Here is a 25,296-nt window from a genome sequence, read left to right as displayed (position 1 = left end):
ACTCACTCTGTAGTCCAGGCTGGCCTCGAACTCAGAAATCAGCCTGCCTCTGCCTCCCAAGTGCTGGGCTTAATAAATGTTGTTTTCTTACCATTTTTACATGTGTGCTTTCTTTTTCTTCTTTAAGGCTAGGTCTCACTGTATAACCTCCACTAGCTTGGAGCTCAAACCAAATGTCCTGAGACCTCTCTTTCTGATGTTTTTGAGATTTAAGCACACATACTCTTTCTTTCCAAAGTTATCCCATGACAAATGAGTAACAGCAGTAATAAAAAAGAGTGAGCATTGTGCAGGGATTATGTCACTGTAGTAATGATTTAGGACAGTAAGGTAGGAAAATCAATTCATCTCAGTTCAGCAGGGGTCTAGGACCAGCCTGGGCAATATAGTGAGATCACATCTCAAAGCAGTGGCCATGGCCATGCAGTTCAGTCGTCAAGTCTTGCTTAACATGTACTGGGTTCTAGATTTGCTATCCATTATCATAAGCAAACAAACTGATCCTGAACAAAGCCAAGCACGGTTGCACATGCCTGTCATTCCAGCACTCAGGAGGCAGATGCAGGAAGATCTTCACAAGTTCAAGGGTAACCTGAGCTCCACAGAAAAACTCTTGTCTCAAAAAAACCCCAACACTAGGCTAGGAAGATGGTTCAGCCGGTGAAGATACTTGCTGTGCAGGTGCGCAGGCCTGAGTTCAAAACCCCAGAGTCACATAAAAAGCTGTGGTTACTTGTGTATATGAATCCAGTGCTGTGGCAGAGGGAACAGGATTCAGTGGTGCTTGCTGACTGCCTGGCTAGCTCCAGGTCAGTGAGAGATCCTCTGTCAAGGGAATTAGATGGAGTGTCCCCCATGCACACCAGTATACAGGTATGCCCCCACATCATAGACATAAATAAACATAAGTAAACTTTAAAGCAATGACAGCATCCTAGATGAACTAACCAAACAACCAAAATCCCCTCGTAGACTGAAAGTCCCATCGCCTAGTGACTGGGTGAGTAACAAGTCACAAAGAAGTGACATCCAGGGTCCCAGGTGTCCTACAATTAGAATGCTGAGATGGCATGAGAGTCCTTTGTGTGGCCTGACCTTACGACGTTTTGGAGGCTACCCATGACTTGTCTGCACATTCCTTTCTTTGTGTTTCTGGGGATGAACTTGGGGTTTCATGCTGCGTGCTAGGCAACCTCTGCCATTGACCTCCATACCCAACCCCCTTCATTATTCCTTATTTGTATGTGTTATATATGTGTTCATATGTGTGTGCACAGTGTATATGCATGTGTGGGGATGTGTGGAAACCAGAGGTGGATGTTCAGTATCTTCCTAGATCACTCTTCCCCTTACCTTTTGTGGTCGTTTGTTTGAGACTGGGTCTCACTGTGTATCTTTGGCTATCACGGGGCTGACCTCGAACTCACAGAGATCCACCTCCTCTGCCTTTGGAGTGCTGTGATTAAAGGTGCGCATCACCAGGCCGGCCCTTTACCTTCTGAAGCACAGTCACCCGTTAAGCCTAGAGCTCGTGAATCTGGCTAGGCTCTCTGGTCCGTAGATTACAGACTTGGCATCAGTCTGTCTCTGCCCCACCCAATGTAGTTATAGCCCTGTGCCACTATGCCTGGATTGTATGGATCTGAATTCATGCTTATACAGTAGGCTCTCTATGACTGAGCCGTGCCCCCAGCCCCTCCTTCTTTAACACAGATGTCTCTCTAATTGTTGTTTCTTTCTGAAAGGACGTTTGAATTAGCTTTAGCGGAAGAGAAATGGAGGAGCCGTAGACTATTAAGGATGAATTCAGGAAGGCCTGAGACCATGGAAAACTTGCCTGCACTGTATACTATTTTTCAAGGAGAGGTATGTTTTGCACTTTGAAACTTCCCTTCTAGAGAGTATGACAGCATCTGAGGGAGGAAAGCATTTGGGTTATTCCGTTTGAAACTCTTTGATGGGAAGGCTCTGGGACCTCTGGTACATACAGACCTCCTCTAAGCTACAGACTTCTGTGAACTCCACACCTCAAAGCATCTCCACCTTAGATTTTAAACTTTTTCCTTTTTTTCACAAAATGGGTCTCTTTACCAGTCTTTTTTTCCATTTTAGCAGATGGAATTGTTATCTATATGGTGCCAAAGCTGGAAATCTGGTCATGGTACTTGATTTCATCCTTTGATTTGCTGTTGATCTTTCCTCTCTACCTCCTTTGTGAGTCCTAATCGTACCTCCAGTCTCCGTGGTGATCCATGCCTTTGCTACCCTGTAGTCCAAGCTCTACATCTCTTGCTTTGACTCTGACTGGAATTGCCTGCTTCTATTGCAGCCCCTCTCCAACCTGTTCATCATGACTCTGCACCCAGAATATCATTCCAAAACAGGTTATGGCTAGGAATGTGGCTGGTTGGTAGAGTGCTTGCCCAGCATGCATGAGTCTCTTGGGTTCCATCCCTAGCTCCACAAAAAACAGGATGTGGTGCTGTGAGCCTATAATCCTAGCACTGCGGAGATAGAGGCAGGATTAGGAGTTTAGCTCAGGCTGTCAGGCTTGGTGGCAAAGTCTGTGCCTGCTAAGCCACTTGACAACCCTGTTTTTGTTTAATTTTGAGGCCAGGCCTCACTCTGTAGCCTAGCCTGGCCCCAAACTTACTTTATAGTCAAGCCTTGTAAGTACTCCTGTGTCACTTCCACATGTCGGAGATCACAGTCATGAACTACACTTGGCTTAGTGTATGTTTTTATGGGTTATCATTATGAACCATGATGGGAAGGGAGAGAACTTCACGGCTTTTCAAAAAAATTTATTTAGGTAGGGTCTCAGTTTGTAGTCCTGGCTGACCTAGAACTCACTATTTAGACCAGAGTAGTCTCAAACTCACAGAGATTCACCTACCTCTGACTCCTGGGTATAAGAATGCTGGTTAAGCAAGCCCAGGGGAACATGCACAAAAGCTTGGGGAGGAAAGGGTTTATTTTACTTCTACATCACAGTCCATAGAAGTCAGCGCAAGGTGGGAGCCTGGAGATGGGGTTAAAGGTATATGTCATCAACACACCCAGCCTTCAATTTTTTTCTTAGTGTTTGAGACAGGATCTCTACAAGGTAACCAAAGTTGATCTCTATCTTCCTGAGGATTTGTGTTGCTTTGATGAAACCCCATAACCAAAAGCAGCTTGGGGAGGAAAGGGTTGATTTTACTTCTACATCACAGTCTATAGAAGTCAGCGCAGAGTCAAGGTGGGAGCCTGGAGATAGGAACTGAAGCCGAGCAGAAGGCTGCTTTGGCCATGTTCCCCTGGGCTTGCTTAACTGGCTTTCTTATACAGCTCGGGACCGCCTGCCCGGGTGTGGCACCACCCACAGTGGAATGGGCACTCCATATCAGTCGTTTATCAAGAAAATGCCCCCACAGGCCAGTCTCGTGAGGACATTTTCTCAGTTGAGGCTCCTTCTTCCCAGATGACTCTAGCTTGGACCATGTTGACAACAGACTAGAAGTGACTGTGTAGTCCAGGTTCACTTGGAACTTGTGATTCTCTTCCCGCTACCTCCAGAGTGCTGAAGAACTTCATAGTCTTGATGTTTTTCAGCAGCACATGGTGTAAGGCTCTCCAGACACACTGGTGCATGCCGTAAGTGCATGCCTCCAAGTCTGCTCTCTTGACAAGTACAGGCAAGGGGATCCTATCTGTTTAGGCTAGCCTGGGCTACAGAATGACAGCCTGTCTTGAACAAACCAATTAAAAGTAAAGTGTACACCTTTTGTCCCCAGGAGGCAGAGGCAGGTGGATCTGTGAGTTTGAGTTCAGCCTGGTCTACAGAGTGAGTTTATCAGCTAATGTTTACATGGAGGTCCAGTTTAAGATTGAAAACAATGGCCAGGTGTTCATCCCAGCATTTGGGAAATGGAGGCAGTCCAATCTCTGAGTGCATGATCAGCCTGGTGTATATAGTAAGTTTTACAACAGCCAGAGCTACACAGTAAGCCCCCATCTAAAAACAAACCTGAAACGAAATTAAAAAAAAAAAAAGATTAAGCTTCTGAAGTGTGCTAGTGTGTGAGTGTGAGAGAGCTTGACAACCCCTCCTCCGAGTGTTATGAATTTCTCCATAAAAGTAACTTCTTTTAGTGGGTAAGAGGGCTCTTCGCAAAGGCGCAGTGAACAGCCGGTGGTTAACACGTGACCAGGCTGTGTTCTAAACCTTCCAAGTCTGCTGTCTCCAAAGTCTAGCTGGGATTGATTGCAGGGTCATACTGAAATGTGTGAAGGAACCGGAAGCCACGTGCGAGAATGTTCTAAGTGAATGGCCGTGGAGAGGGATACTAGTTCAGGGTGTTCTGACGATTCTGCTGCAGCCTTGGCCACAGCAGCAGTTTTACTTCACTGACTGCTTGAGTGATTTACCTCAAAAATCCATATTCTTTTAAAGACAGGTTAGGCTTTTTTTTTCTTTTTGAGACAGGATTTCTTTGTGTAGCCCTTACTGTCCTAGAGCTAGCTCTGTAGACCAGGCTGGCCTCCAACTCAGAGAGATTCCCTTGCCTCTGCCTCATTAGTGCTGAGACTAAAGGTGTGAGCCACCACCTCCCAGTAGGTATCTGTTTTTTAAAAGTTGTTTTTCTTTCATACTCTCTGGCTTGGTACCTGGCATGCATCGCTGCTGTATCAATAGTGGAATGCAACTGTCCCTCAGCCTGGTAGTGTGACGTGTCCTTGAAGAAACTGGTCCAGCTGGAATTCTAGGATTCATCTCTTAACGGGCTTAGCAGGGATGGTGGCAGTATGCAGTGACTGAGCAGAGAAGCCAGTATCCATTTTCTTCTTATCCTCTGAGATCTTGCTGCCAGTGTCTATTAAACATGGCAGGGGTGTAAGGATAGCAGTGGGAGCTAGGGCTTGTCTTAGATTCACCACAGACAAAGGAAATGCCAGAGGGCGATCAGTGATGGTAGAAATATTGTTGGAGTCAAATTAAAGAATGCTCCGTGCCTGGATGCGCTGCTCTCCAATGTTGGACTGGGAGTTCTGAGCCTCAGGTTCATCATTTACATTATGAGGAGAGCAAGTTTCTGGGCCAACACAGACTCTTATCTAAAGAAGGAAAGTCATTTTACCCAAGGCCCGAGTTTTCGTTGAGGTAATGACTGAATTTCTCCCCCTACCTGCCCCCTCTGAGTCATTTGAGTGATTATTCTTGGGACCTCAGGAAGACTGTGTGCTCATCTGCGACAGGTGCCATCCTGTTAATTTCCACTCTGACGGCTCCCTAGGAGACAAGTGGAGACACCTGGTGCTGGAAGGAGGCAAGAGCCCCTTTCCTCACTGAAGACTCAAACGCTTCTCTTCTGAAGCTCATTAACCTTTCCCTTTGGGAGAAGCAAAATTAAGGTCTGTTGTTACCTCTAAAGACGATAACGTGGCCCTGGAGTCTCAGGATTGAGAAGTTATTTTGTCTTAATTTACAGCAGCAAGGTGGTTTGGGCCCCAACTTCCAGATGCTGCTGTTAAGTTTTTTCAGATAACCGTGGTCCTTAATAATGCCAGTGTGAGGTTGCTCAATATGTCTTTCAGAATCCTAGAGCAAAGTCAGAGTGCTCTGGCTGAGACAGGAGGAAGGCGTTTGCTTTTGTGTTTTATTAAAAATGGGAGGACTTGGGGCTGGAGAGATGACCAGGTTAGGAGTCTTTGCTGCTCTTAGAGGATGTAGGTTCTTCAGTTGGTGCCCACGTGGTGGCACATAACTATCTATAACTCCCATTCCAGGCCATCCAGTGTCCTTTCTCATCTTTCTAGGCAATGGGCATGTGTATAGTGCACATACATATATTCAGGCCAACACTAATTCATAAAATAAATAAACATAATTTAAAATAAAAAAGGAAATGCTTTTTCATCTGGATCATTTTCACACAGAACAAATTACTTTGTGAACTAGGGTAAGTGCAGTATCTCTGGCCTTCACTCACTTCATCTGAAGAGTTGAGAGGGTTGGACCAGCTAATGTCTTTGTTGTTTTGAGACAGATTCCACTCTGCCAATACACATGGACTCATGGCACTCTTCCTGCTCCATACCTTCTTCCCTGCCTCCCCATGCCCCATGCTGGACCATGCAGGTGTGCACCTCTGTGCCTGGCTGGACCAGCTCATTTCTAATGTCTTGTCTAACACCTTTTCTTTTACCTTTTTTAAAATATTTGTCCTTATTTTATGTGTATGGGTGCTTCCCTTTGCATGCATGCCTATGCACCACAGGCATACAGTGCCCTTGGGGGCCTGAAGAGGGCACTGAATCTCCAGGAACTGGAGGTGTAGATGGCTGTGAGCCACTGTGTGGGTACTGGGAACTGAACCTGAGTCCTCTGTAAGAGCAACTGCTCTTAACCACTAAGCTCTCTCTCCAGCCCCTTTAATCTTCCTTAAAGCCTCTGGCTCCACCTTGTGATCTCTTTAATTGTACTGGTTTTTGTTTTGCTTTTTGAGCTGTTTTACCCTTACTTTCCCATAGCTTGTTTTACCTTTACTTCCCCATAGCTTGTTTTTCAAGACAGTAGAATTTTAGGGTTATGAGCCTGTCTTTACGGCTGCTCTGGGAAGAATATAGCTTAACCTCATGGTCGCCTCGCCTGCCTGCACAGTGCGTGGAGGCCAGCCTGCATTACCTGAGATACTCTGTCAGAAACAATAAGGAGAAGAGATTGATTCTCACTTGTGCAACATTGATTTTTTATTTTGTCTTTATAGGTTGCTATGGTGACAGACTATGGAGCTTTTATCAAAATCCCAGGCTGTCGGAAGCAAGGTGGGAGCCCTTAACGGGGAATTCAGCACTTCCACCGCACTCATATGACCCCCACATCCTCGCTCTAGGACCTACAATTTTCAGATAGTTGCTTGTTTATTTTACTTCGTTTTCAGTGTAGCAACAGGATAAAGAGTTTTATGTGCATGTACATGTGTATATGCACCATGCACGCGCCTTGATCTTAGACTTACTGGCCTCTATTAACAGAGCACTAGATTGATTTTATTTTTTTCTTCTTCCCTTTTTCGAGACAGGGTTTCTCTGTGTAGTCCTGGCTGTCCTGGAACTCACTCTGTAGACCATGCTGGCCTTGAACTCAGAAACCCGCCTGCCTCTGCCTCCCAAGAGCTGGGACTAAAGGCGTGAGCCACCATTGCCTGGCTTGATGTTTGTTTTTAGAAGAGACTGGAGAAGCATTTTAGCAGTATGTGGTGGCTCAAGCTTCTACCTCAGCACCCAGGAAGCAGAGGAAGGAGGGATGCCACAAGTTCAAGAGCAGCCAGACTACAGGGCGGGACTCAGTCTCAAAAAATTAAAACCACCAGCACAACAGAGGAGCTAAGGAGACGGCCCTGAGAACATGAGGCCTGGCATACATTGTAACCACAGCATTGGAGGGCAGAGACAGTGGATCCCGAGAGCTCATTGGCCAGCCAACCCAGCCTAAACTGCAACTGTCCTGTTCAGTGAGAGACACTGATTTAGAGCATGGCAGCAGAGGGTGCTGGAGGGAGACACCTGATGTTCTGCTGTGGCTCCTACATGTGTGTGTGCACCTTCACACTCACATCTGGAAACACAAGTGTAGGTTGATCTCAGAGACTATAGGATGAGGAAGAGAAAATGGGTCTGACTGTGGACAGTAGGGCATTCCATGCACAGCACAAGAGAGATTAGGGCAGGGCACTGAACTTGGAGCTGGGGAGGACCCCATGGTTAAAAAAGGAATTTTAGGATCTGTGACACAAAGCTGCATGCCATAGTTTATGCCTTTGGTTCCAGCTCTCTGGGGTCCATGATGGGAGTATCGTGCTTGAGCATGAGCCCAGCTCTGTCTGCGAGACCAAGAACCAAAACAAGCTCAGTGAGTAAAGGCACCTGCCCCAAGTCAGAGGATCTGAGTTCAAAATGCTGACCCCACGTGGTAGAAGGGCAGAATTGACTCTTGCGGGCCAGGCAGTGGTGGTGCACGCCTTTAATCCCAGCACTTGGGAGGGAGAGGCAGGTGGATTTCTGAGTTCGAGGCCATCCTGGTCTACAGAGTGAGTTCCAGGACAGCCAGGACTACATCAGAGAAACCCTGTCTCGAAAAACCAGAAAAAAAAAAAAAAAAAAATTTGACTCTTGCAAGTCCTCGAGACTTCCACATGTCTGTGTCCCTGACATGCACATAGAGTTAGTAGAAACATATAATAAAAACAAACCAGTAAAAACTAAAAGCTGGGCATGGTAGCGTACACTTTTAATCTTAGCATTCGGGAAACACAGGGGGATTTCAGTGAGTTCCTGGCCCTCCAAAGCAATCTAGTAAGAGACCCTGTCTCAAAAAATCAAACCACAAAAAAAGCAAACAAGGCAGATCTCAGTTACTGACATGGGAAGACTCTAAAATAATAAGAATTTTAGAACCAGTTGTAGAGCATTCATGTGGCATGTGCTCCCTTACGCTTTAGAGAGTATGTCCTGTGTCTCTATTTTAAATGACTGTTCAGAGACTATAGAACAAACTCCTCCCAGCGGCCTCCTGTGGCAAGTTGCCTTGCTGAGAGAAGGATGGATAGAGGAGAGGGATTTTTCACTTTTTGGAGTCTTTCATAGCTTTTTCTGTCAGAAAGCTGTGCAGATCTGTGGCTTATAACGATGTGCCATTAGCCTTGGCGACAACTGTGCAGTACATTTCATCCTTGCATTAAGTGGCTTGCCCGTGGTTTTCAAGCTGGCAGGCAGCAGTCTGTAATTAAGTTCCGAGTTTTATGTTGGCTGGGACTTGGGGAGGTGGCGCTCACCCCACCCTCAGGACTCACACCTCTTTCTGCCAAAAGACAGATTTCCTTGTTAGTGTACTCTTCATGGCTGCTGGTGCTGGTGCCAATTTCGTATGGGCATTTATGTGACACTTTGGGGACAGTGTGGAGATGAAAAGCCCGCTACCTTTCAGCAGTCAGTTGTCACCTAGCTCGTGGCTGTTCCCTGTCAGATAATGCCTGTGATAGTGGCTGACAGCTTACAAGTGGATCTGTCAGGGTGACAGCTGTGGCAGACTCACAGCGAGAGCTCAGGAAGCCAAACAATTAGGTAGAATCTGGGAGCTCTAATCCTAGCATCTCGTGTAGGTGTGGTGGAGAACGGAGTGGTTGACTTCCCTGCAGTGCCTAGCTTCTCTCTAAAAGGGGGTATCATTAGGTCCTGCCTGGAGTTCTGAGCAATGAGTTAACTGTGGTCTCATTGTGATGGGAATGTAACAACTTTCATTCAGGGAGGTGCTAATTCCAATTACTTTCTCAGAGTAACTACTATTAAGTTAAAGACTGGTATTCAAATCATAACTAGTCTTTTTTTTTTTTTAACCATTCATTTGTTTTGTGTATGCAAATGGGGCTCGGGGACATGCATAGCATTTGTGTGTAGCTCAGAGTATAACTTGGAGGTACTCTGCTTCTACCCTGTGGGTTCCGGTTTTGAACTCAGGTCGTCAGCGTCAGGCTTGGTGGCAAGCACCTTACCCCACTGAACCCTCTACCTGGCCCTAACCTTGCCTCTGTAGTGTTGCTTAATAGAGCTTTACATGCTGGGGGAATGTTACAGATTTGTTCTCATTAGTTGTGTTATACAAACCAGTGTTTCACTCTTTTTGGACACCAACAAGATATCCAACAACTTTCAATTCACTTCTGACTTATCAGCCTTGAATTAATGTCAGGGATCCATAGTTAAAAAGATTCTGTCCCACAAAATTGCCATCTCTCAGATGCCCCTAAAGAGGACCAGCCAGTCTAACTTGGAGGTGTCCATGACCCCCTGCTTAAGTTTGGTAATTGGTTAGAGTGGATCAGGTATTGTGTATACCTGTAATTCTAGCACATGGGAAACAAAGGCAGGGAGGTCAGGAAGCGGGCCAGCCATGTCCACACAATGAATTGGAGTCTGGGCCACATGTAACTGTTTAAAAAACGAATGAGCAGGGCATAGTGAGGTTCACCTTTAATCCCAATACTCAGCAGGCAGAGGTAGACAGATACCTGAGTTCAAGGTCAACCTGATCTACATAGTGAGTTCCAGGCCAGCCAAGGCTACACTGTAAGACTCTGTCTCAGACAAACAGATTACTAAAGTAAAAGTTCCCAGGACTCATGAAAGCACTTGTTCACCCTTGCTGGTTTACAATAAGTACATTTCAGGAATAAACAAACAACCGAAGGGACACAGAGCAGGTGAGTGGAGTGGGGTAAAAGTGCTCATGAACTCTGTTCTATCTATCACTGCTTGATCCCCATTCTTCCTGCATTCCAGGCTGCGGGAGCAGGGTGGATGAGACCTAGTGTTCCAGTCCTCTCATGACTGGAGTCTTCCTGTGACTGCCCAGCCAGAGACTATCTATCACCTTATTGGTATGAACTTGGGTATAATTAAAGGTGGCTTCTTAAACTAGGAACATTATAGTCCTATTATTCCGCTAGTCATACCCAAATGGATTCTTTGCTAGAAACAAGGACAAAGGCCAAAACAATACACACACACACACACACACACACACACACACACACACACACACGTATATAGACACAAATGTGTATTTTAAGGTTTTATTATCGTTGTTGGCATACATGGGTGTCACGGTGCACGTGTGGAGGTGAGAGGACAGTTTTCAGGAGTCAGTTCTCTTTTTCCATGTTAGTGATGCTGTCTCTTATTTCTGCCTGGCTGCATACTCCAGGCTTAGCTAGCCTGTAAATTTCTGGACAACTCCCACATTGGAGTGATGGAATTACAGATGTGAGCCTCTGCATTTGGCTTTTTTGGGTGGATCCAGGAATTGAACTGGGGTCCTCAAGCTTGCAGTCAGTTAGCTGCTGAGCCAAGCTTGCTGCCATTTTTAATTTTTGGAGGTAAGATCTTATACTATATCCAGGACTAGCATTCACAATAATCCTTCTGCATTAGGTTCCTAGATGATGAGATTATAGGTAAATGCCATTCTACCCAGCCAAATGTATCTTCATGTTTTATATTCTACCATGTCTGCAGACCAATACTGTAGCTGCTGAATTTTGTTTTAACCATTAAATGTAAAATAGCTATGCTACTTGTGGTTGTCATAGTAACAGTGGAGCCCTATCCAACTACACACAGGAACAAATTAAAGCAGTATGTAAAAAAGGTAACGAAGACTGCCCTGAATTCACCTAAGTTGTTCAGATGGCTCTGGGCCTAGTACAGTGTCTGAGAGATACTGGACATCAGTGAGTCTTGTTGCATAAACACATGAACTCAAGCCCCAACTCAGCCATTTACTAGTTTCTTCTCCCCTCCACATCCCCCCACACCCCCCCACTCTCCGAGAAAGGGTTTCTCTTTATAGCCCTGGCTGTCCTGGAACTCACTCTGTAGACCAGGCCAGCCCCGAACTCAGAAATCCACCTGCCTCTGCCTTTCAAGTGCTGGGATTAAAGGCATGTGCCACCACCGCCCGGCTACTAGTTTCTTAACTTGGGAAAATCATTTGGTTTTGAGTCTTTAGTTTCCTCATCTGTGGAATGGGGATGATGTGCATATTTTAGACTCTGGTTATTTGATTGACAGAACTGTCTTTCATCCATCCTCAGATCCATTTTTGCCTGCAGGATCGTGTTAGTCAATGTTTGACTGTATCTCTAATCCCAACAGATAAAGAGGGGGAAAGCACTAACGTCTCTCGCAGTGTTAATGTCACGAGCAGGCTAGAGAGGGAATGGACCCCAGAGCTAAGGCAGAGTGTTCCTTTTGCCAGGCTTTGGCTGTACCTGTCTCCTTGTGAATTGGCAAGTTTCCCTTTTATTCCCTTACCGTGGAAGTTGTGGTAGAGATTAATGTTGAGCCTAGAACACTGGGGGAACATTCTAGGCAGTGGTAATAAGTGCTCTCTCTCTCTCTTTCTCTCTCTCTCTCTCTCTCTCTCTCTCTCTCTGTCTCTCTCTGTCTCTCTCTGTGTGTGTCAAGGTTGTGTTCTTTTCTCCTTGTGCTGACAGACACTCAGTTGGGACTCACTCTGTTTGAGTGTCCTGTTGGGTTTGTTGAACATGATGATGGATTTGATATGCCCTTTGGGCATTTGTGGCTTCACATCAGGAATCCAGGCCCAGAAGCTGAGAGTAAAGCTCAGTGGAGCAGTGCTTGCCTCAGGATTCAGTCTTGGAGGGAAAGTAAAACGTTTTTGTGTCTGCATGTGGGGGCAAGTTTGTTAGAGAAGGAGAGACTCTTAAGCAGCCAGATGAGGTCGTGCTATCCACACAAGTGAACTTAAAGTCCCAGGCAGGCCTCACAAGTTTGAGGCCACCTTGGCTTATATAGTAAGAGCCGGTCTCACAAACCAAACTAAGAAGTCTCTCAATTTACTGAAAATAAGTGAAAGAGTATCTGTAATATTGCTTTCAACAAAGCAGGAGCTTTTAGGGAGGAAAGGGGGGTTTTGGGTTATTTTGTTTGTTTTTATGTCTTTTTTTTTTTAAGGATTTATTTATTTATTATATGTAAATACACTATAGCTGTCTTCAGATGCACCAGAAGGAGGGCGTCAGATCTCATTACGGGTGGTTGTGAGCCACCATGTGGTTGCTGGGATTTGAACTCATGACCTTCCGAAGAGCAGTCAGTGCTTTTCCCCCCTGAGCCATCTCACCAACCCTGTTTTTATGTCTTTAGAGACAGGGTTTCTCTTTGTAGCCCTGACTCTCCTAGAACTCACACTATAGTCTAGGCTGGCCTAGAACTCCAAAATCCACATGCCTCTTCCTCTCAAGTGTGTGCCAGCCCCCTGCTAGGAAAGGGTTTATTTCAGCCTACATTTCTCAGGTCACATTCTATCACCGAGGGAACTCAAGGCAGGAACTGAAGCAGAGGCCATGGAGGAGTGCTGCTTGCTGGCTTGCTCCTCGTGGCTCACTCAGCCTTCTCTCTTACAGCATCCAGGACCACCTGCCTGGATCCATATGTCAGTGTGTTGGGTACATTTTCTTGTTGAGGTTCCCTCTTTCCGAATGACTCTAGCTGGTGTTAAGTTGACAGAAAACTAGCCAGCACAGATACTATATCCGTTGTTAGCAAATTTTTTTTGTTGTTGTTTTTAGAGACAGGGTTTCTCTGTATAACCCTGGCTGTCCTGGAACTCACTCTGTAGACCAGAAATCTGCCTGCCTCTGCCTCCCAAGTGCTGGGGTCAAAGGCATGCGCCACCACTGCCCTGCCGTTGTTAGCAATTTTTAAGTAATTCCTTAACATTTTAAAGATGTGCTTTTAAGGACTTCTAGTTTCTTCTTTTATAGACACACTACGTAACTTTGTATTATGCTTTTATTTTGCCATGGAGAATGCTGGCTATACACAGTACTGTACACATTTTTACTATGAAATAAATCACTGGCATGTTTGCCTGGCTCTTCTGGCACCAGCCTAGGATTGATGTAATTGCGGTGCTTGTGTTGGGCATTAGTTTGCTTCTAGATTCTCCTGTCATGATGCATTGTGCCAGCATGGCAGCCTGCATCAGTAGCCCCAGCTACTCAGGCCGACTAAGGCAAGTAGATGAGTCTGCATGGTCAACGGTCAGCCTGTGAGCACAGTACAATCCAGCCTGATTATTTTCTTGGGCAGGAGTCCTAGTTATGATGAGACTGATAGCCAGGTCTGGTGCAAAGGGCAGACACATGTTTTTGGCTGATGTTTCGAGCCAAGGACTTCTAGTTTCTTCCTTGGCTAATATCAGATGTATCAGGTATTTGTGTTTTGTTTTGCTTTTAAAGAAGGGATCTCCATTCATACCCTCGAGCTCCGACCTCTCTCGTCTCTCTCGTATGCTTGGATTACAGATGATGTAGCTCAGGCTCTCGATTTCATCTGTGTTCTTTACGTTTCCCTTGCAGACTCCTGCCACCTGCTGGCCAGGCTGCATATTTACAGCATTTTATAGTTGGTAGGTGTGTTTTTGAGGATGATTGATTGACATAAGTGTTTCTTTGTGTCTCTTTCCACCGAAGCAGCCAATTGCTGTGGTCAGAAGGATGGAGTTCCTCGATTGACTAGACTCTGTCTTGTGCCTGCAGCAGGGAATTATGTTGGAATATAGAAAGAAGGTTGTTCTCTAAAGGAACTCACCTTCAACAGCAGGATAGGGGTATTTTAAAATTATTTAAGGGGCTGGAGAGATGGCTTGGTGGTTAAGAGCATGTAAATTGTTGTTTTTGTGCTTTGTGGGGTTTTTGTTGTTGTTGTTATTGCTTTGGTTTTTTCTTGAGACAGGGTCTTACTCTGTGGCCCTGGCTATCCTGGAACTCCATCTGTAGACCAGGCTGGCCTCGAACTCAAAGCTTTGCCTACCTCTGTCTCCTGAGTGTGCCACTGCCCAGTGTGTTTCATGGTTTGAGACAAGTCTCTTTCTATAACCTAGGCTGACCTGGAACTCACTATGTAGACCTTGAACTCAAAGAGATCTACTTGCCTCTACCTCCCAAGAGCTGTGTACCTCTATGCCCAGACAAAGTTAAAACTATTTTAACATTTAGAATTTGTTTTTGTGGCGCTGCCGATCAAACTCAGGACATCCATGTTAAATGCCTGTGCTACCCCCCGCCCCCAGATTTCTCATTTTTGATAGTTATTGTTATGTAACTTCTAAAAGTTAATCTTAACTTAATAATGTTTCTTATTTTTCTGTTTTCACCAATGTTAGTTATTGTTTTTCTATTGGCTATTGTTATTTGTTGCCAGTTTAATGTTGAAAATAGTACTTTGCAGGGATATGTGACACAAACCTGTAGTTGAGATCTGTAGCCAAGGCTACATAATGAGACCCTTTTTTAAAAAGTACTTTTTGGGGCAGTGGTGGCGCATGCCTTTAATCCCAGCACTTGGGAGGCAGAGGCAGGCGGATTTCTGAGTTTGAGGCCAGCCTGGTCTACAGAGTGACTTCCATGACAGCCAGGGCTATACAGAGAAACTCTGTCTCAAAAAAGAAATTAGTTACAGAAAATAATTACAGTTGATGTTAAGTGAAAAAGAAATACAAAAAGTACTTTTTTTTTTCTTGAACTCAGAAATCCGCCTGCCTCAGCCCCCCGCCCCCAAGCGCTGGGATTAAAGGCGTGCGCCACCACTGCCCGGCTTCTGTAACTAATTTAAACGGTTGTTTCCTTTTCCATTTGATAGATTTGCCAACGTTTGCCAAGATATTTTCCAATTATTAGTTATTAAAGAGGATGTGGAATTCTGTTGTTCTTTCTGTTCTGAAACTGGGTTTCAGTCTGTAACCCAGGCTGTCTTGGATTCACTATGTAGACCAGGTTGGTCTTAAATTTGTGATCCTCCTATCTTAGTTTTTAGAGTATTTGTCTAACAAGTATGAGCCACTGTATACAATTATTTCTTATATTTATTTACTTATTTATTGTTTCATGCAAATGAGTATTTTGCCTGCATATCTGGTGCCTTCAGAAGTCAGAAGCAAGTATGGATCCCCTAGGGACTGGAGTTAGAGATGTTTGTAAGCCATCCTATGGTGCTGGGAATCAAACCTGCCCCTGCAAGAGCAAGTACTCTTTTTTTTTGTTTGTTTGTTTTTTGAGACAGGGTTTCTCTGTGTAGCCTTGGCTGTCCTGGAGCTCACTCTTGTAGACCAGGCTGGCCTTGAACTCAGAAATCCACCTGCCTCTGCCTCCCAAGTGCTGGGATTAAAGTCGTATGCCACCATTGCCTGGCAAGTGCTCCTTTTTTTAAATTGTATTTTTTGTGCATTGCATGAAAATGTCTTTACATGTATGTCTGTGTGAGGGTGTTGGATCCCCTGGAACTGGCACTAGAGACAATTGTGAGCTGCCATATGGATGCTGGGAATTGAACCAGGGTCTGGAAGAGCAACCAGTGTTCTCAACCACTGAACCATTTCTCCAGTCCTGGAAATAAGTGCTCTTAAATGCTGATTCATTTCTCCAACCCCAATTCTTAATTTTGTTGTTGTTTTTTTGCTTGCTTTTTTAAAAGATTTATTTATTTATTTTATGTATGCGAGTACACTGTAGCTGTACAGATGGCTTGTGTGAGCCTTCATCTGGTTGTTGGGAATTGAATTTAGGACCTCTGCTCGCTCTAGTCAGCTCCATTCACTCTGGTCAACCCCAGAGTGAGTTTCTGATCACTCAGTCCCTGCTTGCTCTGGCCCAAAGATTTACTTATTATTATAAATGAGTACACTGTAGCTGTCTTCAGACGAACCAGGAGAGGGTGTCAGATCTCATTATGGGTGGTTGTGAGCCACCATGTGGTTGCTGGGATTTGAACTCAGGACCTTCGGCAGAACAGTCAGTGCTCTTACCCACTGAGCCATCTCACCAGCCCCTTTAATTTTGTTTTCCAAATAGGGTTTCTCTGTGTAGTCCTGACTTCCCTGGAAATCCCTTTGTAGACAGAATGGCCTGGAACTTAGAGAATCCCCTTTCCTCTGCCTCCTATGTTCTGGGGTAAAAGGCCTGGGCTGCTGCCACCATCACCACCACCACCACTAGCAGCAGCAGCAGCAGCAGCAGGCTACAGTTCTTACATTTTTAACATTCATAGATAATAATAATACCTCCAATGTTTTTGCTCATGGGTGTTTTGCCTCTATTGATGTTTTTTTCCTTTGGGAACAATTCCAGATATTCTGCTAGCAAAGGTATAAATGCCTTGTCCAAAGCATTTGAGTGGCGTGTGCAAGGTCTTAGAAGGATAAAGGAACGACACCACAGAAGGAAGCCTTTGCTTTTAAAGAATTTGCCAGCTTGTATGTCTATTTACACTGTATGAGTGGGGCTAGCAGGATGGCTCAGCAGTTAAGCCCTGTTGCTACTCTTGCAGAGGGCCAGAGTTTGTCTCCCAGCACCCATGTTGGCTGCACACCACTGCCTGTAACTCCAGTTCCTGGGGCTCTGATATCCCCCTCTGGCCTCTGTGGGCACCTGCACATAAAGACACACACATACAGACACTCCTGGCATATAGATACATATACACGTAGTTAAAAATATATCTTTTAGCACTTGGGAGGCAGAGTCAAGTGGATTTCAGCCTGGTCTACAGAGTGAGTTCCAGGACAGCTAGGGCTATACAGAGAAACCCTGACTCGAAAAACCAAAATAAATAAATAAATAAATAAATAAATAAATATGTGTGTGTGTATATATTACATATATATACATATGTATGTATATATATAATTTTTTTGAGGGGCTGGGGTATAAGCTCAGTGATAGGATGTGCACCTAGCATGTAGGGGGCTCAATTTCCATCCCCGGTATCACAGAAAACAGAACTCAGCTCAGTACTTACATGGTTGCTGTCATTTTATTATATATTTTTAGTTTTTCTCCTATCTTTTGATGCTAGGAATTGAATCCCCAGCCTAGTGCACACTGGGCACATTCTACTGCTGACCTCTTCTCCATCAGAGCAGCTATTGAGCCAGCGTTTGCTGGGGCTGGAGAGACAGCTCAGTGGTTCAGAATACTTGCTATGCTTTCAGAGGACCAAGATTTGATTCCCAGCACCCCCATGACAGCTCACAGCTGTTTGTAACTCCAAGTCCAGGAGGCCTCTTCTGGCCTCTTCGGGCAGTAGCCACACATGATGTGCAGACGTATACGTAGGTGTTTACCCACACAAAGTAAAATTTAAACAGTGTTGGTTGGTTGACTAGGTTAAAAGGTGATCTTAAATTGTTTTAGCTTGTAGCTTTAATCTATATAAAATGTTCATCAGAAATTTAAAATCTTCCCTGGACTCCCTGGCTCCTGCCTTTCCTACCCATGCATTCAGAGTATAAATGTGTGGTTTTCCTTCTCTCCTCAGGTCTGGTCCATCGCACTCACATGTCGTCCTGCCGAGTGGATAAGCCTTCTGAGATAGTAGATGTTGGAGACAAAGTGTGGGTGAAGCTTATTGGCCGAGAGGTAAAGTGTCCTGTACCTTCCTGTACTTTGAAAGGTTTATGAAAAGCTGAGCTTTCATTGGAATTCCATGATGGTGTGTAAATGTTCGTGGTGGCTGACGTCCTTATTTTTAAATCTTGTCTCAGTCATCTGTCTTGAGTTCAAATCTCCTGGTTGTCTGTCCTGCAGGCTTGGGAGAAATAACACGGAAGTATAGAAGTGTAGTGTAGTGTGTGTGTGTATGTGGGGGGGTTGTGTTCATGGATCGCTCCTCCTGAGGCTCAGATAGAAAAGAATCTCCCTCCAAAGAAGGAGATTCCCTCTTTAGTATAGCTTCGGAGAGCACTTGTCACGTGTACTTCATCTTGGGCCAGAAGGAAAAGGACACACAACTGGCAGCCTTTTCTCCTAGAGTTTGGTACTACACAGTGGATGGGCAGCTCAGGCATGGGAATGCATGCCCTCTGCGGTCTACCAGAGAATGGCAGGGAGAAAGCCAGGGACACTACCAGGAAGCTGAAACGTGTTGAGTGCTTTGACGTGTTAGGTTCTGTAGCTGTAAGACGGAGGCAGAGCTGAGGGTGGTGTCATACTTCTGTTACTTTAGCATCCAGGAGGCTGAGGCAGAAGAGTGTGTGTACGTCTGCTGTCTGTCTGCCTATCCCCACATGCAGGCCACGGTGCGTGTGGAGATCAGAGGACAGTTTACTGGAATCTCTTCTCCCTGCACCAATGTGAATCCTGGGGATTGATGTCGTTAGGCTTGACAGCAGGCACCTTCACCCACCGAGCCCTCTCACTGGCCCCTGGCCTCTGTTTTACCTCCAAGATGGGAACAGATGAGGCTCATTTGCTGTGTCTCTGTAGCTGTTATGTCTGCCCTTTTTACTTCTTGTACCCTGCTCTCCTTGTTCTTAGCTTAGTACTTGGTCAATTTGAGGTTAGTCTTTGCTCTGATATTTACAAGTGACTCTTGAGATGCTACAGATCAGCGGTCAGGTGTTCAAGGGGTTTGGAGGCTTGGGAACATAGCTCGGTTGGTATCTGCTCTGCCGTGCAAGCATGAAGGCCTGACTGAGTTCACTTACACTAGCACCTAAGTTGGAAGCTAGGTGTGGTGATACACTCCTGTAATTCCAGTGCTGAGAAGGTCCAGACAGAGGACTCCAGGGCCGTGATGGCCCCTGGCTGAATGGGGGGCTCCAGTTATCAAAGAACAATGTAGGGGTTCCAGAGGAATGACCTTTGGCTTCTGTACACACATGCACTGACATGTACATTCCCCTACACACACGCACAAACATACAAACACACATACACACAGGGTTTTTGGTGACTCTTTTTTTGTCTTTTTCAGATGAAAAATGATAGAATAAAACTGTCCCTCTCCATGAAAGTTGTCAACCAAGGAACTGGGAAAGACCTCGATCCCAACAACGTTATCATTGAGTAGGTAAAGGGTTTGCAGAGCTGAGATCCCACAAGTACAGATGGCAGTAAACTAGAATAGGCTGGGCTGCTGCTGCTGTTGGCGGTGGTGTGGCTAAGTGTTGCAGCATAGGTGACCTTTGCTTTTTATAGGTGGGACCACGCTTCCTGGGTGTCTTGAGGCAGGGCCTCGCTGTCACCTGGGTGTCCTCAAATCTCAGTGCTCTTACCTTAGACTCTGGCATGCTAGATTTCAGGGGCACACACCCCACACAGCCTCTGTGTGAGCTGAAGATGAAAGGACCACACAGGAATCTACCATTGGGCATCTTCTCAGCAGTTTTGTTTCCTTTCTCCTTTCTCTTCCTGTCTCCACCCTATCTGTCAGCAGCTCGTGAGGTGCTGCCACGGCCTCTCCCAAGAGGCTTCTTTCTGCATTGGCTCCGAGGAAAGGGTTCCACAGCTTTGAGCACAGCACCTTCCACTTCAGAATGGAAGGTTGTCTCTTGATCTAAGGGTGGGGTCTGCAGATTCAGGAAGCTTGCTATCTGACTCATATCCTGTATTGAATTTCATTTAAAAAAATAAATAAAATAAAAGGAGATTCATTTCTTTATTGCAGGCTGCATATGTGGGGACAACTTGTGGGAACAGTTCTTTTCCTGCTCCCATTCAGGTCTCAAGGGTAGACCTCAGCTCCTCAGACTTGTATGGCAAATGCATTTGTTTTGTTTCAGGGGAAAGGTGTGTGCTTTTGAAAGTGTTTCTCTTTATGTTCCCCAGGAAGGAATGTTCAATTCCAAGGAAACTTCTATTACCATATCCCCTTTATTGATTTGTTGTTGTTGTTACTATTATTAAGACAGGATCTCTCAACGTAAGCATTAGCTGTTGTGAAACTTACTTTGTAGACCAGGATGGACTTTAACTCACAGCGATCCACCTGTCTCTGCCTCCCAGTGCTGGGATCAAAAGCTTTGCCAGTGTGGCTGTCCCTTTATTGACTTTCTAGCCAAAATTTGCTTAGCCAAAAAAGCTGGACATTTCCTCACCACCCTTGAGGGACTTACTAACTTTCTAGTGTTTCAAGCAAGTCAACTAAATCACACATTTATCTTTAAGTTAACCATGTTATTATTTGTTGATTTTGATATTAAACATCATGTTCTTCCTTTCTGACAGTGACTGTTATTGATTGATAAATAAACCAGATGTGGTGGCACATTCCTATAATCCAAGTATTTGGTAGACTAAGGCAAGAGAATATGTAGTTAAAGGCTAGTCTGAGCTACATAGTAAGATCCTGGCTCGAGAACACAACCACAAAGAATAATGAATATAATTTAAATGAGATCTTTATTGCAGAAAAAAAATTGAAGCCCTCATATTTCTCCTGAGAAAAATTGCTTCAGCTATGAGGGAATTTTACCTGGAAATAGGGAGGTAGTGTTTACCGAAAAGATGCGTGTAGCAGATACAAGGCAGGTGGACCTGTGCCTGGGACGCTCACGGACGCTCACGGACGCTCACGGTCTTCTGTTGCACTTGGCATTCCTAGTTTGTGGCTGGAGATAAGTAGCCTGTGATTGTGTAGCAAACTGTACGGGTCAGATACTTTTGTGTAGGACCAGGTGTTAAAGTCCTACTAGCCACTGCGCGTGACTTGGCCTTTCATAGTTTTATAGCTTAGTCACTAAATATTGATGTATTGGTAGACACTTCAGTTGTAGTGGTAATCTCTTATAACTCAACTCAGAAATGCTGAAGCCTGGCATTTACTGATTCCATTGTAACTAAATTACCTTTTCTCCAGAGAACCCCACGCTCTGCAGACTCACTAAGAGGCTGTGGGTTTCTCAACGATACCCTTAGGATGGTAAACTATAAAACAAGTTTTATAAAAAGAAAAAAGGATAAGAAAGAAAGGCTTTCTGTGTGCAGGCTGAGTCTCTGTATAGAGACTATTTCTAGTACAACCCTAGGGGGCTGAACTTGAACAGAGTTTGTTTTTTGTTTTTTTTTTTGTTTGTTTTGTTTTGTTTTTTTGTAATTTGAGAGAATGTATCTGTGTGTAGCCCTGGCTGTCCTGGAACTCACTTTGAACTCTACAAAAGAGCAGTCTGGCTTTGAATTCAGAAATTCCCCTGCTTCTGCCTCCCAAGTATTGGGATTAAAGACTTATATTACCACCTGGCTTTGAGCAGATTTTTTTTTCAGCTTTTCTTTGGTTCATTGTGACTTTCACATCATACACCCCAATCCATTCCACTCATTTCCCTCTCCCTTCACCCCTCAGACCCACCTTCCACCCTTGCAACCTCTCCCTCATCAGAGGAAAAAAAAATGTCTCATGGGAGCTGTAGTGTGTCAGTATGTCCCACAGTATACCCTTTTGTCCATACTTGTTCATTGCAGTGGCTCATTGGTATGGGATAAGGCCTCTGGCTTCTGCTACTCTATCAAAACAGGACATCCTGTTTTTGCCCTGTGTCATGGAGATCCTGTAACTTTTAAATCTATAAAACTGGGTCCTTCATTCATCAATGGGATAGATGTTGGGGTTGGCCAATTTGAAGCCCTGGATCTGGGTCTGAGAGGTACCTGAGGTGGTCAACCCTTCAGGTCTCTTGCTTTCCTGCTCTCAGGGCTGCCTCACCCAAAACCCCAGCCACCAGGGCCATCTCTACCCGGCTTGCCCAGGCAAGGTGCAGGGCCTGCTTTGAGCAGATTTTTTTTTTCAGGGGTTGTTTGTTTTTTGAGTTTGAGCACATTCTTAATCTTGGTGAATCTCACCTTTTTTCCCCCTATAAAACAGAAGTAATGCTACGTATCTCAGATATGATGGAATGAGGGCCTGGGAGATGGCTCAGTAGGTAAAGGCCTGAGACCCACCTAGTAGAAGGAAGAACTGACTCCTACAAACTGCCCTCTGACCACTACACATGTATGATGGCACAAGTGCGTGTGTGCACACACATAATAAAATAAAAAGTGACAGAGCAGTGTATGGAATGTCTTATTACCGGGTAGTCATCTTAATGGCTTGACTCTCATGAACACAGTGTAGCTACTTGTGGTTATTAGTCTGAGTGCCTTTTGTGCTCTTCCCAATACTGAGCCTGAAGACTGTGTGTGGCCCTTGAACACGGATGCCTGTCTTACCTCCTCCTCTCCTATAGCACCTGATACCGCGTTCCTTTCAGCACAGCATTCGTTCTTGTCCTTCTATCCAACACCACAAGGCAGCGGAGACGGTGTAGCCTGATGAGGAGTTCATTTCAGGTTCTCATGTTCAGAGAGAAGGTGACATTTGAGCTAGGTCCTGAGGAGTGGATATGGTATTTTCAGAAAGCAGAAGGAGGGATGGTGTTACGGCAGTGATGACTTTAGGAAAGGCACAGGTAGAAAAGCAATAGCAATTGGGGTCCTGTGAGTGGGAGAGGTGACCAATCAAAACTGTTTCTCTTGGCACTCGATATCTTGACCTGGTTTCCAGCTGTTACCAGTTGGTTAGCCTCTTGTTTTCTATCAAGGTCTACCTGTCTTACCTCCCTTGTTCCCTTTTTTTGTTTGTTTGTTTGTTTGTTTGTTTGTTTGTTTCTTGAGGTGGGTTCTCTCTGTGCAGCCTGGCTGGCCTCAGACTCACTATGTACTCCAGGCTGTGCCGCTCTTACCCTCTAGCATCTTCTAATCTAATGGGTGTCTCTTTGTGTGGAAAGGGGTTAAAGGTGGTTTCCAGACAGGCATAACTCACAGCTCTTAGGACTCACCGTGAAGCCACTTACATGGCTTGGGTGTCTCCCTCTGCTAGGTTATGAGCTCCTGGGAGTAAAGAAGAAATGGGTTGTGGGTGGGGCACATGTCTTTTGTTTCATTGTAGTCCTGGGGACTGAACCTCAGGTCTTAGGCATTCCTGGCATACAAGCTCTTGTTCATTTGCTCCTGTCACTAGTACTAATGCTGGTGAACACCACTTACTAGTTGATTGATCTGTGTGCTGGGTGGATTGGATGAAAAGCCAGAGAGACATGGCAACCCCTGAGGGAGCCCTTACTCGGGTGAGCTGTCATGCTGCTGCTGACTAGCACCATGGCAGGGGGAATGGGAAGTGATCTTGTAGCACCTGTGACCTGGGAGGTCTGATTAGCATCCTAGAGGACTGGAATTGATTATAAGAAGGATGTGTTTGAACTGCAGCTCAGGTCTCTTAAAACTCTTCAAACAAGGACACCTGCAGACCAGCGTGCTCAGATGCTTGTCTTGGTTTTGTTATTCAGACATCAGTATGTTTTGAAAGGGCCTATTTCTATAACTCATACCAGAAAATTGACTCTTTGTGCACTTAGATTCTTCCAGGGCAAAGGCCAGACATTTATGCAGACATTTTCAGAACTTACAATATATGCTTGTCTGCATTGTCCACTTGGGTAGCTACAAATAACATGGAGCTATTTAAATGTAAATTAATGAAAATTAAGTAAAATGTCAGAACTAGATTTGATGGCGCAGCCCTGCAGCCCTAGCTCCTGCCCAGGCAGCTTAGTGAGCATCTTGTCTCAAAATAAAAAGTAAAGCAGGGGTTGGGATGAGGCTTGGGGCAGCGCTCGCCTTGCATGGAGGAAGCCCCAGCTCAAGCCCCCGCGTCTCAGAAGCAGAAACAAGTGAGATTTAATGCCTTTTTGGCTTTCTTTTCTTTTTTTGTTAATTGGTATAGGTGCTTTGCATATATGTCTGTGCACCAATTGTGTGTGGTGCCCTGGGAGTCCAGTAGAGGGTGTCTGATCCCCTGGGATTAAACTTAAAGATGGCTGTAGGCTATTTAGGTGTTGGGACTTGAACCTCAGTCCTTTGGAAGAATAGCAGGTACTCTTATCCTCTGAGCCGTCTCTTCAGCCCCATGAAATTTAGGGTTTTTTTTTTTTTTTTTTTTAGTTTTTATTGGTTCTTGTGAATTTCACATCATGCATCCCAATCCCACTCATCTCTCCCCACCCCTTGTACCCACCCTCCACTCTTGCAATCTCCCCCTCAACAGAAAGGAAAAACAAAACCTTGTTCTGGGAGCTGTAGTGTGTCATAGTGTGTCCCATAGTAAACCCTTTGCCCACACTTCTTTGCTTGCAAATATTCATTGCAATGACCTGTTAGTCTGAGTCCTCTGGCTTCTGCTACACTATCAATACTGGATCCTCACTGGGACTCCTTTTGGATATCCTGTTGTTGCCCTGTGTCATGGAGATGCTATAGCTTTGGATCTGTAGGATTGGCGCCTTCATGCACTCCAGTAGTTCATTGATAGGATAGATGGGGTGGGACAATACTTCTGTAGTCACATTAGCTACATTTAAAAAGGTTTAGTAAACTGTATTTTTCTCTGACATTGTGACATGTGCCTTCAGTTCCCCTAGAGGCAGATGGACCTCTGTGAGGTCAAAGTGAGCCTGTCTTTGACAACAGTAAAATAATAACCATATACCAGTGAGAATAAATGACTTACAACTATACACAATGATGTCAATGAGCTTCTCAAACAACAGAATTATACAGGAAGTATCCAGTGTGTATGTGAGTGTCTGTGTCAGTGTCTGTGTGCGGGTGGGTGTGTGTATCTGTATCTGTGTGTATGTGAGTGTGTCTGTGTCAGTGTCTGTGTGCGGGTGGGTCTGTGTATCTGTATCTGTGTGTATGTGAGTGTGTCTGTGTCAATGTCTGTGTGCGGGTGGGTCTGTGTATCTGTGTGTGTGTGTGTGTGTGTGTGTGTGTGTGTGTGTGTGTGTGTGTGTAGATATATTTTTTGGTACTAAAAGTTGAAACCAGGGATTTTTGTATTCTAGACACACATACACACACACACATACACATTTTTTTTTTGTTTGTTTTTTTCGAGACAGGGTTTCTTTGTGTAGCC

At 45.0% G+C, this 25,296-nt stretch overlaps 1 protein-coding gene across 8 annotated transcripts in view; it reads left to right on the top strand.

The window, feature by feature from the left end:
• The window catches only part of Zcchc17 (zinc finger CCHC-type containing 17), a 44,612-nt gene that overhangs the window by 4,911 nt on the left and 14,405 nt on the right, over positions 1-25,296 (top strand). For 2 of the 8 annotated variants that reach the window (XM_031378824.1, XM_031378823.1), the window contains exons 2-5: positions 1,746-1,866; positions 6,750-6,807; positions 17,881-17,981; positions 19,318-19,409. In XM_031378824.1, coding sequence (XP_031234684.1) covers positions 1,801-1,866; positions 6,750-6,807; positions 17,881-17,981; positions 19,318-19,409 — 317 coding nt within the window. In that variant the 5' untranslated portion in view covers positions 1,746-1,800. Of the gene's footprint in view, positions 1-1,745; positions 1,867-6,749; positions 6,808-10,320; positions 10,419-17,880; positions 17,982-19,317; positions 19,410-25,296 lie in introns of those variants that run through there. The other 6 variants (XM_031378826.1, XM_031378825.1, XM_031378829.1 and 3 more) reach the window with 4 other exon arrangements.

Source organism: Mastomys coucha, unplaced genomic scaffold (assembly GCF_008632895.1).
Source record: "Mastomys coucha isolate ucsf_1 unplaced genomic scaffold, UCSF_Mcou_1 pScaffold18, whole genome shotgun sequence".
Lineage (NCBI taxonomy): Eukaryota > Metazoa > Chordata > Mammalia > Rodentia > Muridae > Mastomys > Mastomys coucha.
This window is presented reverse-complemented; position numbering and strand designations above follow the sequence as displayed.